This window comes from Lutjanus erythropterus, chromosome 23 (assembly GCF_056507025.1).
Source record: "Lutjanus erythropterus isolate fLutEry1 chromosome 23, fLutEry1.hap2, whole genome shotgun sequence".
Lineage (NCBI taxonomy): Eukaryota > Metazoa > Chordata > Actinopteri > Lutjaniformes > Lutjanidae > Lutjanus > Lutjanus erythropterus.
The window spans coordinates 27246047-27265784 of NC_139339.1; the positions used below are offsets into that span (position 1 = coordinate 27246047).

Consider the following 19738-nt stretch of genomic DNA (forward strand, 5'->3'; position numbering starts at 1 on the left):
TGTGGAATGTGTCCTCCGGGAAGAACTATAAATACAACTACTGTGCATCCATGATCCACACCTGTCCATGTATGTGTACATCTGTTTTCTTAGCCTGTGATCAGGCCCTGCCATCACATGCCACTAGGGCTGGGTATCAGCACTCAATATTTCTAAGGTATCAATTGAAATAACCCAGTACCAAGTAGTATAGAAGCTGCTCCTGTGAAATGATACCTGCATTCAATCCTTTTGGTGCCCAAATCTAGAATAAAATCACTATTTATATGGTTTTGCTCGCAGCCAATCACTGCAAGTCTTCTTTATAAAGAACCTTCAAAAAAAGTATTTCGTTGGTATCAGTATCACTTTAAGGTTTCTGGTATCATAATTTTTTAAACCATACCCAGCCCTACACACCACCTATTTGGCGATTCACCAAACCTTCACCTGAAATTTAGCAAAAGTCAGGCTGGTCCCTGGCTGCATTTGAACCAGGGATGTTATAGTTCATGGTTGGCATCTTAAACCCCTCAGCCATGGCCGTGGCTACACTTGACCCTTATGTCCTGCCTTGTAAGTGAGCCCGGCCACCAAGCGCAAGCTGGGAACCTTGTCTCTCAGGTCTGCTTCCAGTCGGGGTTTCTGGTCTTCTGAAGGGCATGATAACACTTGCGCAAAAACGGGAGTGACCATCGCCTGCTATTGGTAGAGGCTGCAACTTTATCAAAGTTCACCAAAGATTAACTCCACACAAAGACACAAATTTTCACCGGTGTGACTGTGCCCTCTTCCATGAAAGCTCTCTTCCCAAGGTGTGACTCTATAGGGATTTCAAGTGAAGACAAAGTTAAGCCTGACCAAGGAAAGCTCTTGATTTACCGGTCAATCAACATTTAAGCCATTATCTTTCTTCATGAGCTTTGGGTGATGACTGAAAAAATAAGATTGGATACAAGCATCCAAAATTTTGTTTCCTCTCCAGGCTCAGGGTTAGGAGCTTAGACAACTAGATGGGACTGCTGCTCTGCCAAGAACACATTGCAGGGATTATTTATCCCACCTGTCCTGGGAACACCTTGGCCTCCCCCAGCAGGATGCACCTGTGGAACAGGATGTATGGGCTGCTTTGCTGAATGGATGGATGGATGATGAGAGAAATAGGGTGTGGTGTGGGTGTGACCCATGCACATGTTACACAATACATGCACCAAAGCCAACTTGAATGCTAAATCATGAACAGAATTGTGATGATTAATTAAGTTGTTAATCATATAAAGTCTGTAACTCAAATCATTAAATAGAAATTTAGTGTAATTTCATCAGTTCAGTCATGTTCATCAACTCTGCTTTTGTCATATGTCAAAGTTGAGTTGACACATCTGTTTTTTGGCATATCTAGATTGCATCCTGATTGATTTTAGATAGTCTGGACAGTAAAAAAAAAAACACATGAACTGTGATTTTTTTGGAAATCAGATCCAAGCCACATTTAGAGGTGGCTGAAAATGCAAATTCCAATCAGATTTTCTACAGATGTGTCTCAGTCCGGATGCTCTGGCAGATCAAATCAGATCACAATGCAATGCCTTCATTTTGAACAAAACCTATTACTCCTCCCTCTGTTATGAACACCTCAGTGTGAGCATACTCTTTGAGCCTTGTGTCTTGCACAGTGGACTACACTTGTTTTGTGAATACTGGCATTGATCAAAACATGTTTCAGGCAGCATGGTGCAGATATAATGGAAATTCCCTCTTGACCACAACTAGTGGGTGCTATGTGTTTAATTTTTGGCAGTTGTACTGTATGTCAGTTGTATGACCAGAGGAACCATTTCAGCATGTTGTAAGAGGGATTAGCTAAACAGTTTGAGTCTGCAAAACCTGCAAAGAAACCTAATTTGTTTAGGTACGTAAATGGTTTCCAAAACTGTTGAAACTGACATCAGCCTTTAAAAGCTTTTGAAAATGGTGATGACTGAATGGTGATGATTATATTTTGTCTTTTGCTGGAAAAAAGTGCTTGAAACCCTAAACCAGGGGTGTCAAACTCATTTTAGTTCAGGGGCCACATACAGCCCAATTTGATCTCAAGTGGGTCGGACCAGTAAAATTAAAGCATAATCTATCGATTATTCTGCCAATTAATCGAGTAATCGGATAAGAAATATTGCGTTCTGTATTTTTTTCTATTACATTACTTTTGTTTTATTTAAGAACAATGGTAATATACAAAAGAGAAGATAAGACAGGTTTATTAAATGAACAACTATAAATTGCTTAAGTTAAAATACTCAGTAAAGTAACTTTACTTTAAATGTAGATTTACTTTTACTGTTTTTACTTTACTTTCTACTTTTTTTCCAAGTACAAAGGTAAAAGTAAATTTTTCTTCTGGAGCAGGACAGACGGTCCCAGACCCCCAGAGGACAGGAGACTGGTTTACCAACATGTCACTTGTCTTATGAGTTTGCAGGTCTGTATTTAGTCATCAAAAATACCAATAAGAATACCATTAAAGTACAACAACAGCAATAAAAATGTTGACTTTTCAAAAAACTAAATAATAACATGCAAGATTTTAAAATTGTAATTAGGTATTTTTACATTGTGGTATTAGTGTTTTTACTTAAATAAAGAATATGAGTATTTTTTCCATCACAGCAGGTCAGTGATCAGTGTTTCAGTGACTCTCTGTGGTTCAGTGAATAGTGTTTTATTTATGGTGGCCCGCCACATTAAAAACATCAGCACCAAGACATGATTTTCAATTTTTTGAGCAGTGCACCTTTTTCGGTCGTGTCTAGAAGGTAACTCTTTATTTGCACAACTCTCGCGAGATTTGTGTTCGTTATTTCTACTAAAATAATCAAACTCACGTGATCTTTCGCGGGTCTAGGGTTCCCTTCTAGACATGACCCTCTCTGTCTCTCTGTCAAACTACAGACAGCAGACTGTCTGTAAACAGCACGATGTTACACTTTGCAGTGTTTCACACAAAGACTTTATTTGTGTGGACACCCAGGTTTGGTTTGACACCAATTTTGGCATTTTTATTTTTTAATCAGTCCGAGAGGACGACAGTATCAGTGATTGATTAGTGATCAGTCTGTCTTTCTCTCCTCCCTCACCTGTTCACTCTGCTGTGAGAAGATCTGAAAGTTTCTCACAGAGAAACACAGACTCTCCTGTTTTACATATAGGCCTCCTTATACAGTTGTTTAATTTTATGTGCATCTGGTTGGTGTTGATGTCATTAGCCATCACATTAGTTTCGACTGTTGTAATAAACATGCGAGACACAGTGTGCTGTACAGTTGTTCGGATTTAAACGGATTTTAGTAATCAAATTACTCAAATTACTCTAGGAATGGTTTCATCCCTAAAATTAATGTCTTCTCTGTAATTTTCACACTTTGCAAAGACATCCCGCGGACTGGACCCTCTAGTGGGCCAGTTTTGGCCCGTGAGCTGTATGTTTGACACCCCTGCCCTAAACGAAGTGATGGAGTAGAGGTGTCCATCCCATCTGAGCCCAAAGGTTGTATCACCTCTGAAAGAACTGATCTTATTCCCAAAACCCTACAGAAATGTGTCACCTTGTTGTGAGCAGTTTGATGTAGGAACTATTTTCTTTCAAATATATTGTTGTCCAAAGAATCAATAAAATATTGTATTGTGATGAAACTTGTGATCTACACCCCTAGTTTCTAACAAACTAAACATGTTAGCAGAAGGAAGCATGCATCTGCTCATGGAGGAGAGGTTTCTGCTTATGACAGTGGGGGATGTAAACACCAAACCAAACCAAAGCTCTTTTCCCGCCAGCAGTTTTCTTAAAAAAAATGCCAGCCAGTGCCAGCATTTTTGACTAAATTTACAGATTTTTGAGCACCCACACAATATTCATTTCTATGAATGTTTTCACATGGAATATATCAATAGTTTCAGACATACAAAACAGTTTGTTCTAGAGTCATTCATGCTTTTTTATAAGCATATGGTTTTGTGACAAACATTTTAAAGCAGAATAACAACTGTTTTTTGTCAATTCATATTACATGGGTGAAATCAGTGTCAACAGTGTGGCTAACGTTAGCTGTGCGTCCTGACCCTCGGCTGAAACACTGCTGGCTGTGGCGAGAGTCTCAGGGGCTGCGGTGTGAGCAGCCTCGCTGTGTTCTGGCTGCCATGGAGGTCCGGAGATTGCATCAAGAGCAGCGCTGCTCTGTGCACCAGGTCGCGGGACTCTACTCCGTCCTGCAGATCTGCAGCTGAGCACCGATCTATTTCATGCTTGCTACATAACATCTTCTTCTGCTCTTCAATTCCAGCAGTTCTCTTCTTCTTCAAGTGACACATTTTTGTCAAATAATCTGTCACATCTTCCCCTACACTGTGGCAGTGAAAACGGGAATTGACAGATTATCTCGTCATTGGTGGGGAAAGAGTGAATAGGCTGTATGGTTAGCACCACTGACCTAGCTAGCCCTGTGGATCTCTGTGGAAAAGGGTCATCAGAAGAGACAGTCACATTACTCACAGGCATTTGATCCATTTTATTCTAAAAATATTAATTAGTACAGCTTTAAAATTAATTGCTTGGCATAATAAGACTGGGGAAAAAAAGCATTTCCCCTTATAGTCAATCGTTCCTTTAACCAACATTAGTGAATGGTGAAAAGCTTATGTCACCACATGCAGCTGAATAACCTCCCAGTGGAAGTTTCAGATAGCGTCTAGCAGATGTTCAGCACTGTCAAGTATCTGGTTTATGGTGGGCATGATTCTGATGCTGCAAGTTGTCTTTCCATAACCAAATGTGAACCACATGTGTGTTGATGAAGTACTCTGTTGGAATGAAGAGGACGAAATGTGAGTCGACTTTTTTTTTTTTTACATCGTCTCAGTTCATAAGTGTTTGTGCTTTTAGTCTGAATAGACTGATGCTTTTATCACATTGACAAAACCCAAATGTTTACATGCAAGTTGCCAACAAAGCAATACTCTCCATCAGCTTTTGGAAGCAACTTTTGCATCTGTAATGTCTCCATGGTGCGGAAATCCATGTTTTTTTGTCCATATTTCCTCACCTTGAAATGTAGGTCACAGGCAGTGACTCATGCGACGTTTCTGCGGACAACATTTAGAAGCTATTGAGAACAGTAGTACAATACCTGACTGTGTGGAAACAAGGCTGAGCTCTCCTCACGGCCTGCTCATAAACATTCCTGAGTGGAAACAAGTCTCCTGTGCTGGAATGTGGGGGAAAAAAACAAAACAAAAAAAAAACAAAGGAAACTCTTTTTGGGGTTCAGTGATAAAGTCAGCACAGGACAGACGGTGATGGTTTTCAGCCATAATCACTCTTTCCCTCCAGCTCTTGACAGGTCAGGAGTTTATTTTTAACGCAGTGGGAAGCCTCGCTCAAGGCTGCAGCCAGAAACTCTGCCTTTCATTGTGGTTACTGACTAAAATACAGATAGAACTCAGGTGGTGAAAAATGCAGTACAAAGCCGTGGTACTGATGTGTGTGTAAAGTGCTGGTGTTCAAAACTCAGTGCCTTTTTGGTATCAACACACACGTGTCTGTCCCAATGTGTCAAACAAGCCTGGAATGTCATTATTTTAGAGGCAGTGTGTGTACAGAACTCTTTTTTTTTCCATTTCCTGAAGTGTGTGCAGCAGAAGGTTGTGCAGCTGGAAGAAATTCACAATTTGATTCATTACAGCGGAGTAACACTGACCTATATTCTGGACAGACTTGTGTTGTAGAAAACTGGCACAAAGCCAGGATGGCATGAATGTCGAGACACAGCAGCAAGATGTTGAGTCAGTGTGGACAGACCTGTAAACACCATCAACACTGTCTGACCTCAGACCAGCGGTGGAAGTAATACATCCACACTAATTACATTATTAAGTAGGTTTTCTGGGGTACTTGTATTTTTATGAGTAGATTTACAAGTATGTACTTTTACTCATACTTAAGTATGCATCATAAGATATAATTACTTTTAAACCCATAGTTGAGTACTGAGTACAATTTGAATCAACATCCAAACCTTTCATCTGCATTTTAGTAGCCAATCAGGTGATCTGATCACAAACGGACCATGTCACAATCTTGTCAATTGAAAAACAGGTCCAAACATGTAAAAATGGGTGGAGCAGACGTATGTGTGCTATTTTTCAACTAATGATCAATCTGGCAATAATTTTTCCACTAATCGATTAGTTGATTGGTCCAGAAAATGTCAGAAAATATTGATCAGTGTTTCACAACTCAGAGATATTCAGTTTATTGTCAGAAAATAAATAAATTAAGTTAAGAATTTAACGAATTAAAAATCCATTCATGGATATTTATATTATATTTTAACGTTGTGTTGTCTGGCAGAGCTGTTAATTGAAAAAGGAGAACTGAACTTGGACTTAAAATGAGAAAAAAAATCACAGAAAAAATGGAAAATCGAGGAAAACTACCTGTTTTGTATCTTATAAAATATTAATGATTCATTGATTTTTAGTGTTTTCAAGTATCGGTTCAGGAAAATGCACGAAAATTGTAACTCTAGTTTGGAGAGGTGACTGTGACATCAACGGTTAAAAGTAACTAATACTCTGATTAGTTTTTGAGATGAATACTTTGTACTTTTACTTAAGTATTTTTCTAACACTAGTACTTTTACATTTACAAAATGTAATATAATATTCATAAGTATGTTTTCATGAGTGTATAATCACCTGAAAATAAGGACTGGTTTGTTTTCGTTATCTTAGAATGAGTCCTTTGTATCTACAGAGGGAGCAGCCCCTCTTCTGTGCTGCACCACCATGTTTCTACAGTAGTCTAGAACAGACAAACCAAACACTGCCACTAAATGTGGCCTTTTGCATTTTTTGAGTTTTGGGACCACCTACACCAGAGGTTCTCCTACACCAGAGGTGTTCAAAGTGGGACGTGGGCCTCCCCAAAGACTGTTTCAAGGGAGGCTCAGTGAATGTAAGTTAAAGAGTTAAGTCAAACATCAAAATTAGCTCAATTGTTAATTATCTATAGGGTCAAACATCATAAGCATGATCCCATTGAGGAGGCAGTCTCCAAGATCACCACCAGATGCCACTAAATCCTATACACTGGTCCTTTTGCATAACAGTACATAAAATGACATAACCCAATGTGTCCCTCGGTCATAGAGCCTGTGTAACTTACTTGAACTCAAACCATCTTTTCCTAACCCTAACCATGAAGTTTTGGTGCCTGAACCTAACCTGAGGCTCTGGAGCCACATGCAGCTCTTTAGCCCCTCTCCAGTGGCTCCATACAGCTGAATAATGGTTACTTTTTTAAAACATTTTAATTTTCATTTATCCTTGTTGTAGTTCTGTGAAAAAGTTGAGACAACTCAAGATTTCAAGCTAATGTACTGCAATAGAGTTTTGAACCCAACTCAAACTCAAACTACCAACTACTGATCTTTTGTTGAGATAAGTTACTTTTCTTCTTTAGAAAAACTTCTTTTGGTTTTAGAAACCAAACGTGTATTTGAAAAAAGTGTATTTAAAAAGATTCAGGCACCAAATCAATGACAAATCAAGTTCACAGCTCACTGTGACCAATTTTCGTTTGAAACACATTTTTTTGAGTTTCTAAAACTCAAAGATTCAAGTTTATCTAAAGAAGAAAAGTAAACTATCTCAACTCAAGATTATGGGCTGACAAAACATTTAAAAGTTATTTCAAAATTAAAGTGTTTGAGTTGAGCTCAAAACTCAAAAATCTATTAAAGTACTTTGCCTTGAAATTTTGAGTCATCTCAACAACTTTTTTTTTTTACAGTGTGAGACTATGTAGCCAATACACCAAAGTTTTTAAAAATGGCTCAGTGCTGTTTCCTCTAAATTTTGACAATGGTGAGTCTTCTCAAGTCGCTCTAAGTTTGCTAAGTCTTCAGGGAAAAAAGTTGCAGCTCCAGAAAGATTTTTTCTTCTTTTTTTGGCCAAAAATGTCTCTTTTAATCCTGAAGGTTGCAGACACCTGACCTAACCAAATGTAACAGTCTCACAACGTTAATCATTTGCTTTCTGGCATCGTCTCATACAGACGGTTAAGGGTGATGTAGACGTCATAATTTGACAACCTGAGAACTGCTGCTCCTTCCTGCTGGCAACAACTCACAGAGGTTGGCTGAGCATCTGATCAGGATGCCTCTCTTTGGAGGGACATATGGACTACCTTGCTTAGCCTGTGGCAAAGAACCTATGGATAAATGATGGACATGTCTGAGAGTCTATTTCTGTTGTCGTCCCTGCCTCCATGAGCAGAAATCCTTTAATTAGAGACCACGTTCTCCATTTGGGTCTAAAAACACAGTTTCAAACAGTGACGAGAGGCTCAGTATGGGCAAAGCAGACATGTTTTTTTGCTGAGTCGTTCTGTGGTGGGTTCAAACAGGCATTATGTGGCGATGCTGTGGCTATAAATGTTGTAAAATGAATGAGTGCCGGCCGATGAGTCCATGATAACAGGCTTTCACAGTGGCTGCCAGTTGCTTTTGGCATGGTCTCATGTGAGCCCAGCCTCAGGTCTCTGTTTTGAAAACAGCTGGGTTTGCAGATAATCAAAGATAACTTGATCTAATATCTGTTATTGATACCAGTCACTCAAAATTTTAATTTCCAATAGCTGATATACATCTGAAACTTGAAATCTTTGGGTGTAATAAAACTTACAGGTAGAGTCAGTAGGATTTGACTGAGCTGTTCATAAACATATCAGGACATAAAATACACAACATTTTAAGTTGGTGAATCATCCCGAGCACCGCAAAACAAGGACATTAAATAAGGAAATACAGGCAGAGAGTAGGATCTCTGGAAATACAGCCATTAACACACACTTCTAATGGGTCAAATGACATGATTGAAAGGGATGATGTAATATGAGTCTCTAGACTTGTACCCAGGGGTGGAAGTAACTAATTACAAATACTCAAGTTACTATAACTAATTAGTTTTATGGGGGGAAATAGTGCTTTTCTGAGTTACAAGTTGCAGAATCTCCCAAACAATGGAAGTGAATAGTGAGTAGTAGTTTTTAAACTTACAAAAACAACACAACAAAAACATAAAATGCCTCCATGTTGCTCCTCTTGTGTAATCCAAGTCTCCTAAAGCCCCAACATGTCAAGCTGACTTGAAAGATGTCATTTACACCATGTGTTTACCCTGAATCTTCACTGTATATCCTTAGCTTGGAGTCATATTCACGTGTGTATGTACACTGTCCAAACTGTAAAGTACAGATACTCAAAAACTGTACTTAAGTACAGTACTCAAGTGAATGTACTTCATTACTGTCCACCACTGATCAATAATCCCTCAGAAGCAGTGGCATCATCAGAGCCCATAATATCTTGAGTGTGACATCATCTGTGAGGTCAGAACCAGTGACATCATCAGAACCAGTGGTGGACAAAGTACCAACAAACCCCAGTACTTGAGTCAAAGTATAGATACTCTTGGTCAAATATTGCTCAACTACAAGTGAAAGTTGATCAGTCAAAATTTTACTCAAGTTAAAGTACTAGAGTACTTGCTTTTAAAAATACTTAAGTATTCAAAAGTACAAATTTCAAAGTACATTTTCTAATATCAGTACATTGCTGTATTGTTTTCATGATGCATTTACAGAAGCTTGTAACTCTCTGAAACCACCTGATGATGCACTGACCTGCTTGTAGAACCACTCTGCTACACAAAGTCTATAGAAACACCTATAAACACTTCAACATAGAAATACAATCAAAAACAAAAAGGACAGTTATTGTCATTTTCTGATGTAACTGTATTAAAATCACATCATAAAAGCAGATTGAAGCCGACTGTAAGTTGTTCTCCAAGTCTGTTAATTAACTGAGATTTCTTTCTGTCTTCACGAGCAGTATTTTCATTAATTATGTGGTATTTTTCACCCCGATAAAAAAAAATCCAACATTAAAAGCTACCTGGAATAATTTCTCTTTTTCTAATCATAATAACATTTTGAGATTTAATTCTCCTGCCGTCACCATTACAGAGTTTAGTTTGAATGAAAGAGGGAGAGCTTGCTTGTTCTTGTTACAGAGCACAGCTGGATGATGTATTTCTGCTTTTACATCAGTCCCAGTTGAGAGCAGGTACTGTGATTGGTTTCCTTCTGTGAGGAACACAGCATGTGACCAATCACATTTTAGAAAAGAAAAAACATCAAGGGGCTTTATGAGACTTGGATTCCACCAGACAAGCAATATGGAGGCATTTTATGTTTCTTTTTCTGTTGTGTTTTTTACATTTGAAAACCATTCACTTCCATTGTTTGGGAGATTCTACAACACCATTTTTCCTGTGAAACCACAGCAGTGTTTTGTGGATTACAAAAAACAAAAACCTGACCTTCTATCAGCATGAGGGGGAGTAGATAATTACTGAGTTTTCATTTTTGGGTGAACTAGCCCTTTAGATACTAGTTCATGTTATCAGTAGGATCATGAACTGAAAGGGTAGATAACTGTCTGTTGTTTCTGTGCTGAGTCACTGTGGTTCGCTGAGTTTCAACATATGTCGCTGAGTCAGTGTTAATATAGACGTGCCATTGTATCAGTTGGTGATAAATCTCAGGTGTGTTTTGTTTCACTTATTGTGTTGGTTGACACAAGTGTAAAAGAATTCTGTGGCTCATTTTCAAGTAGATTCTGGACAGCTGTGCCAATAAAGTGTAGGGAAGGAAAATATCTCTAATATGCTTTCAAATAAAACTTTTAAATGATTTTGTTTTTGCCTAAACTGGCTTTTATTGTACAGTGTTGTTGGAGAAGTGACAGCCAGTGATTTGATCACTTTAAACAAATTAAGGGGATGGCTCTAATATTAAAAACTGCATCTGTAGTCATGTCTCTCCCTAAAATATTTTGTGGTTCTGGGAGTGTATTTTCAGTAGCACAGGCTCCACTGAATGATCATAAATATTTCAGGAATATTTTTGGAATACTACAGGCAGCTCACTGCGGCTGCTTCTGACTGTTCCAGTACTCCCTGACATATATCAAAGTGATCTGCTGTTAACAAAAAGACAAAGGGGTTGGCTGTTAAGCTCAGTTGGTAGAGCATCCACTCCATGCATGGAGACTATCAGTTCTCTGCAGCGGCCACTGGTTCAATTCCTGCTGCGTGTCACGTCCTATCAATAAAGGCAAAAAAAAGCCCAAAAACAATTTAAAAAAACAAACAATGATTATTGTCTCATTTTGTAGATACATTTTTGATGAACAACTTACCCCTTGCTAAGCACCACCCCTCCTATATATACCTATATATAATACAGTATTGTCTTGTATTATAGAGCATTCTTGGACTTTTACCAGTTCATAATACCGCAAATACACCGATCAGGCATAACATTATGACCAGTGAGAGGTGAAGTGAAGAACACTGATTATCTCTTCATCATGGCTCCTGTTAGTGGGTGGGATATATCAGGCAGGAAGTGAACATTCTGTCCTCAAAGTTGATGTGTTAGAAGCAGAAAAATGGACAAACGTAAGGATTTGAGTGAGTTTGACAAGGACCAAACTGTGATGGCTAGAGGACTGCATCAGAGCATCTCCAAAACTGCAGCTCTTGTGGGGTGTTCCTGGTCTGCAGTGGTCAGTATCTATCAAAAGTGGTCCAAGGAAGGAACAGTGGTGAACTGGTGACAGGGTCATGGGCGGCCAACGCTCACTGATGCACATGGGGAGTGAAGCACTCAATGCTGGAGAAAAGTCTGTGTTATACTCTGCCTTGTTTGCATTTCTTTAAACCAATTGCAAACATCTTGGATGGCACTGAGTCCAAGATGCAGCAATGGTGCTGCAAAATAGCGCCAAGGGAGAACTTGTTTTGGTGGAACATTTGCTCGTTGGGAGGTGAGGTATGGCATTACAATGACTACATCCCTGCAAAATAAAAGCTAACAGCTATTTACATTTGTACCAGTCCAGTGTCCCAGGTGGTAATTTGGCGTCTTCAGTGTGTAGGTTGCAACTAGGAGGTTGTTCTTGTTTCCTGTGGACACTGAAAATGTAGATAGCGTACACCACGATGCCACTTGAAGCATGCAACCAATGGCAGGACGTATACCTGCAGTGTGCATCCAGTGAGTCAGACTAGCATCTGTGGGACCTGACACAACTGAGACCTGACACTAGGGCACCAGGGGCAAACAATTTAGCATAAATAGTCTGCCGGATTAAATATTGGCTAAAAAGAGGCATGAAATGTAAACACTGAAAATATGAATTGACTGATTTAAAGATCTTTAATATGAGACGTGATGCTGCTCCAACAGCGCTCCAAACCAAACCAAACCAAACCAAACCAAACCAAAACTAACCAAACCAAACCAAACAAAAACCAAACCAAACCAAACCAATTCAAACAAAACCAGAACCAACCAAATAAATCCAAAACTGAACTAACCAAACCAAACAAAAAACAAACCAACCAAGCCAAATCAAATCAAACCAGACCAAAGCCAAAACCAAGCCAAACCAAACCAAACCAAACCACACTCTTCACTCACAATTCACTGCTAGCAAACACTGTGTGGTGTTTTGGGGCAGGACCAAACCATTTCATGTACATAGAGGGGGTTGCTGGGCAATAGCAGCTCCCTGGACTGGAAGACTCAGATTACGGCAGACAAGCAGTATGGAGACATTTTATGTTTTTATTCTGTTGTCTTTTTTTACTTTGAAGTTTGAAAACTGGTCACCATTGACTTCCATTGTTTTGGAGATTGTGCAATACTGTTTTCCTGTGAAACTCCAGCTGTGTTTTGTGGACTAAAAAGATAAACCCCACTTTCAATCAGCATGAGGGTGAGGAGATAATGGCAGAATTTTCATTTTTGGGTGAACTATCCCTTAAATAATTTAATATTGAAAGAAAAATTACATAATATCCTAATATTTTTAGGTCATCCAGCAGTGAAGAATCGTTCTAATCCAAAACCTGAGTTGCACCCCTCCTCTTTCGACCCTTGTCATCAAAATGACAAACTGCATTGTGATCCCCCATAATGCACTTCTCTCTGCTCTGCTGCACTGACAGAAACTGTGCTAAGCTTTTTGGAAGATACAGTACAGAGTTAGTCCTAACTGAACATGTGTTGGGGATGTGAGAATAATGACTACATTTATTCATTCTGAGATATGAATCACACCGCTGGCTGTAACAAATCACTGATTGTTTCTCAGTGCAGTGTGAGTTAATATCTATTCATCATCCTGCTGTCAGGGTTTATTGGAGCGCTGGCAGAAAGACAGATATAAAGTCTACAAACCATTTGAAAACATTTACTTTTAAAATCTTTATCATTTAAACTGAAGATGTGGAGATGTGTGCCTTAAAGTCTTGAATGTCTTTTTCTGCGTCTCTTCACATTTGGCAGCAGGCCCTCTTCTTTTTTTCCTTGTCCTTCATCATCCGTTCCAATTTCCCTCCTGTCTGCATCTGTCCTCCCTCCTCTCTTCTCTCAAGCAACATCTTAATCTCGTCAACTGTCACGGCCCAACCTGTAATTTTGTAGTTTTGGTTTTTTGGGGCAGACGGGTGGTATTATAAACAGTGAAGGTTCAGGGTCTCTAAATTCAGTCTTGACAAATGAGTCAAGCTGAGTCAGTCAGCTCTGTCCCACAAAAAGACACTTATGTCTGGTGGAGGGGAAGAAAACAACTTTATTTACAAGCACTTTCCATGTATTTATGAGTTATTCAGAAGTGGAGCTGAACTGCTGAGCTTCAGCTCACAAATGAGTAAAACATAGATGTCCTTTAGAAACACAGTCTCATTGCAGTTCATAAAATAGTCTGTTGCATTTGTGCACATGGACGCAATTTTTCCAGTCTTTTCATGACACTCGGCATGACTTTAAAATTAATATCTAACGTTCTAAATAAACAGTCAAGTTAGCAATTAAGCTAATACTGCACGGGAGTTTGTGCTATTGGACTGAATATCATCACAGCCTTGCTGATATTCAGTCCAACAGCACAACCTCCAGTGTGATATTTTCATGGTTTGGTTTTTTTTTTGAGTTACTTCCTGTTTTATTTGTTGTCCTGATCCTCCCTCATGTGTCTTGACTTTACTTCCTGTCTTTGTCCCTTTCCCGCCCTTTTTGATAGTTTCACCTGTCTCATTACATTCACCTGTGTCTGATTAGTTGCTTCTCTACTTCATTCTTGTGTTTCTCTGTTTCTGTGTCAGTTCGTTGTCGTTCTTTGTGATGAGAATCCCAGCCCTCTGTGTTTTCCTTGCCATTTTGGACTTTTCCCTTGTTTTTGGATTTTTATAGCTTTAATTTTCTGTGTTTGGGAATACCCAATTTTCCAAGTAAGCCTGTTACCTATTTAATTTGTTGTCATTAAATTGCTTTTAACTTTTTCTGTTCAGCCCAAGTCCGCATTTTTGGGTCCACTATCTTGTTCACTATCCAATCAAATCAAACTCTTGCTGAAGCTGGTAGGGAGAAAAGCAAAAACATCTATTCCATGGAGAAAAGCCTTCAGTGTTGTTCTTTGCTCTTCTTTCAATGAAGAATTTCTCTGTAGTTCTGATATAACTGACGCTATCACAGTATCTACACTAACTTCTTCAGAAGACGCCATTGTTTGTTTGAGGCGAGTTGCTTCCATGGATACTTCTTGCTGTCGTCACGCCAAAACCATGCCTGAAGCTGCCAGTAGTCCCTTCTAGGATGTTGATTGGCTGCACCACTTTTGGTGTGGACACAAATGGATAACTTCAAAAAAATGGATTCTTGAATGATCTCACTAATCCAGCTGCCTCGCAAGGTGACTCTTCTTGTGCAACTCAATGTTAAACAAAGTTGGAAATTGTTGCATCTCCATTTGTAATTTTCAATCTATGATTCTGCATCCTGCACTTCATCTTTTTTGACCACCTCATAGTTTTTACATGTGAACAAAATTATCTTTAGTATATTTTTTTTTTTCCAACAGGAGCTCATACATAATAAAGTAGTGTTCATACTTCGTGGTTCTCTGCTGTCAGACTGGTTCAAACACGGTGGATCTGGGGAATTAAGTGTCGACTTGCTAAGAATGAACAGTGTTACGGTCAGTTGATTCTGGGAATTAATTGAGTGACTGGTGAATTCAGGTTTAAATAAATAATAAGACTCTGGGTTTGGGGAAGGTGTATTTTCAAGTCTCAATTTTACAAGAAGTCACAAGTCACTGGTGTTTAAGTCCAAGTCGAACTGAGGGGGGGGGGGGGGGGGGTAAGTCTAAAGTCATCAAATTTGTGAATCAAGTCTGACTCAAGTTCAAGTCAAATGACTCAAGACTGCATCTCTGGTGACCACTGGTCCCACTGTGACTGTAATATAAAAAATCTCAACTCAGCCTTTTCTCCTGTGAGTTCCTTTGTTGGTGGAATGAGTAACAGAATATGATTCAGATAGCAGAAATGCCGTCTGTCTTCGAAAATCACTGCAACACCTCTTCTACCAGTATTTACTCACCTGACGTGCCCTGGAGTCTTATCTATAAAACAGTGCCTGGGATCCGTGGCATGTGCCAAAATAAATCAGACTTATATAAAACCTGCAGGCAATGTTCCTGCATAAATCACAGTCTACCCTGATACATGTGCATGTGATCAGCCTCTTATCTCACCCTCTGCACATCCATGTTCAACCATAAATGGTCAATACAAAGCACCACATTAAGACTGATGCTAAATGAGCCTTCTGATAAATGCTTCTTTATGGTGAATCAAGAGGAAGACAGAAAATGGATTATCTTTTCACAAACAAAAGAAAATGCAGCAAGTGGCAATGTGCTGCTGAGTCTACAGTGCACCTATGTGGCCTGACAGCACAGTTGGTCACTGCAGTGACTTTACACATATATCAAAACTAAAGTTGTACTTGCTGGTGTACATTTTTAGAAGATATTATTAAAGTTCACCTCCAGTCATGTTTTTAACAATGTTCAATGCTCTGTGAGAAGTAATAAATTGTGTCCGATGTTTTTTTGCAAAATAAGTTAAAATATCTTGCTTACACATAGCTCTACACCTTGGCCTCATTTAGTATTCAAGAATTCACATGATTTCTCTTGACTGACCCATATTATCTTGGCGCCCTGTGTACAATGGATAAAGTGCGCCACTCTTGAACAAGTTATTTGCTGTCAATTTAACATCTCAGGTAAAATTCCAAGTGAAAGCCCAAATCATGCAAGAACACTGGAATTATACTTCTGGGTTAAAAAGCCAGAGAAGTAGCCACACATGATTCTTCAACAGCAGGCTGTGGTGAACTGCCTGCCTACCTCCCTCAGGGGAATGAAGAAAGACCATCCAAAAAATAAACTGACATCAAGTGAGTGAAAACTCTTTTATAGCTTTGCTTTTTAACTTGATGATCACTTTTTAGGCCGACTGTATCTGACACGAGTGGTGCCAGCCTTCTACTGGACACGTGCACCAGTCAGCTCTGAACGGTAACAGAATATGAAATCTGTCTCAGCTTAACAGAATGACTTTGAAATCTTGATTTAACAAATTTCTATAGTTTGTAATATGAAGAATTGTAAAATATCACATCCAGGAGGCTGTTCAGTCAGACAGCGACAGATCACAGCCAATAAACTTGACAGCTGCAGCAAAGTTCAAGACGCTGCGCAGATTATGTTAATTCTGAAGTTGACTGACCTAAATGTTGTACTTCACAAAAAAGTGCACCAAAGGTCAGGCTGAACCCTCATTTCTCCTTGTTGTATTTAGTGCTGCTTGAAATATGACCAGTGTGTTTCAACGAAGCTGAGGTATTACCTGAAGGTGTGCTTCTGTTCAGAGGTAGAAAATGTCTCATTTTCATGAAAAATATCGATCCCTAGTGCGACAACGGCATGTTAATCTTTGCTATGCTAAAACATTTATCACAGTAATGACGGTATAGCAAAATCTGTGTCGTGGGCCAGCGTGGAACCAGTGCCGGTGACATCACCAGTATAGCAACCACCCCCACATCATCTACAGCATTGGTTCTCACCCTCAGTGAGGCCCAGACCCCAGGGTGTCCCCAAGACTTTGTCCACTCTGAGGTTGTGAAAATTAGATTTGCACATTAACTACTATCACAATTGATACACTACTATAACTAGTATACACAATTGAAACTATTTAAAACAATACCTTTATTTGTCTGCAATTAAATTAAAACAGTAGCTACTTCGTAGGTTAGCAGTGTAACACAGTTTTTACATTCTTTAAAATATTACTTATTATTGTGGACTTAAATAACTGTCAATAAGATTTTTGCATGTGAAATAATGTTTAGAAATAATGTGAAGAAATAACTGCAGAAAGCCCATGGTTGTATATAACTGTTTGAAAACTTAAAAAAAATATTGTGACTGTATAGGAAAGATTTGTAGTTGTGGAACATCAGAATGTCAAAATAAAGTTTGTACAAATTATATTTATCAATGAGGTACTGCAGAGAATCTGACAAGTGCTTTTGTAATGCATGTGTGACTGAAGTGTTACACAGTGCACAGTGGAAGTTTCCTTTTCTTTTTTTCTTATTTTTAGCCACAAATCTTTACTACACTTTTATAATCTTGAATTGATGTCATATACAACTTAGTCTTTAAAGTTATTTCCAATCATTTCAAACACTCAAAATCTTTTGACCTTTAATGAGCCACATATATTCCAGATCAAGTCTGTGGCTCACATTGTAGTGATACTTGTAAGGCCATAAAAATGTACCATGTACTAGAATATTAATGCTGTGTTAAGAGGACCGTTCACCCCAAAATCTAAAATACATATTTTTAAAACTGAAAACCAGTGTCACTTTCCAAAACTCATGACCCAGTTACTCAAGATAATCCAGAGACCTTGTTGTGAGCAGTTTCATGCTGGAACTACTTTCTTTCTATTAGACGCTAGTAGTTTCTAAAGTTCCAGTTTCCAGTAGATACTACTTCAGAAAGAAATGAAACTGCTCATGAAAAGGTCTGTGGATTATTTTGAGCAACCAGGTCATGATTTCTGGAAAGAGGCGATGCTGTTGAGTTTTTCAAATATACTTTTTGACGCTTTGAGCGCCACAGATCTCTTGATTTTGAGGTGAGCTGTTCTGGATGGAAAAGTTACAAGTTTGCATGTTATACACCAGACTGTAGATTCCCACAACATGCAAACAGTTACCTTAAAGTTGATAGGAATTTTTAAACAATAATAACAGTAAATTCTTTTATAAATTTACCATGATATAATTTATCCATTGATTAAAAATAGTGACAAAGAAACTGTCAAATGATTTTCAAATGTATAATAAATATTATTTGATTAATGGAAGGAAGTAAAGGGGTATTTGAGGACATATCAGAAATACTTCATTTGTCTCCAAGCTTCTGACAGTCAAATATTACAAAAGAAATGGCAAAATAATTAATATATTTTCTGCGTGTTACCTGGAGAGTAGCACCATCAGCCAATGACAGAGCACTGACAGGGTATTGCAGTGTTTTGTTGATACAGGTTAAAATTGGCACAGGATTTCTGTCTCTCGAGACACAGAAACAACATTCTTAGAGACAGGGGCAGAGACAGTGGGGATCATCCTGAAACTTAAAAAATGCAAAATATAAATGTATTCCTTTTGGGGATTGACTCTGTTCCTAGAGGTGAGCATATTTCAAGATCAAAAGCTGCAGTTTCATATCAGTTGGGCTGATTCTTCACAATAACATCTGTTGTGGTTACATCATTTAAAAGTATGAACAGGGTTTTAGGGAATGTTCTGGTGAGCAGGTCCAAAGTTTCTCCATGAAGGTTACTGATGTGTGTTGAGGTCTCTTCAGTTTGTTTAGTGCTGGACCTGGGTTCAAGTTTCTTATGTTTATATTGTTTCACTGCAGGGTTTTTGGCATGAAATAGTGCATATACAGACATATTACATTTTAAACTGTATAGTTGGCTTATTTTGAAGGCACACACTTTTTACACCTGGGACAGTCCAGACACATGTCCAGGATTGTAGCTGACGTGTCTGGGTTCTAGAGTTTTGGACGGAGGGATCCGACCACAGGCTTGTCTGAGCAGAACTCTTTCCACCAGGATGGGCGCTCCAGCACCTGGCTGCCCTGCATCACCATCGACCACAGGTTCTTGTAAAGCTGCGTGAAAGACAACCAAAGACATGAGTCAGAGAAAATATGGAGAAGGCTCAGTTACTGTCAGTCGGCTGCAGGAAAATGAGACCAGCCACGGTCCAGTCATCAATGAAAAGTGGTATGCAGAGTGCTATCTTCAATTAAAGATACCTAAAACCAAAGATATGATCACTGATTTTTGGAAAAATGCAACAGTCACAGCTTAACTCGGAGTCCCTGTAGTCCAGGCAGCTGCAGCAGATTACCAGCTCAGTTTTAAATGATGACTCCCATTCTTTACACAGTGAATTTCAGCTTCTTCCTTCTGGATAGAGGTTCATATTCCCAAGGTACAGAAAAAAAGCGGTACAGAAATGTTTGTTCCAGCAGCCATCACTCAGTTGAAGAAGTCATAGCAAGACTGAACATTGATGCCAGAAAGTAATGTTTATTTATGTATTGATTGATCGATTAATTAATTTTAGCCTAATTAAATTTTATGTTATTTATTGTTTGGGTCATTTATTCAAGTTGAT

At 38.8% G+C, this 19738-nt stretch overlaps 1 protein-coding gene across 1 annotated transcript in view; it reads right to left on the reverse strand.

Annotated features, from left to right (window-relative positions):
• Positions 1–17609: 17609 nt before the first annotated feature.
• The window catches only part of acox3 (acyl-CoA oxidase 3, pristanoyl), a 28096-nt gene continuing 25967 nt past the window's right edge, over positions 17610–19738 (reverse strand). The window contains exon 18 of the mRNA XM_084711726.1: positions 17610–19226. Coding sequence (XP_084567852.1) covers positions 19107–19226 — 120 coding nt within the window. The 3' untranslated portion in view covers positions 17610–19106. The remainder of the gene's footprint in view (positions 19227–19738) is intronic.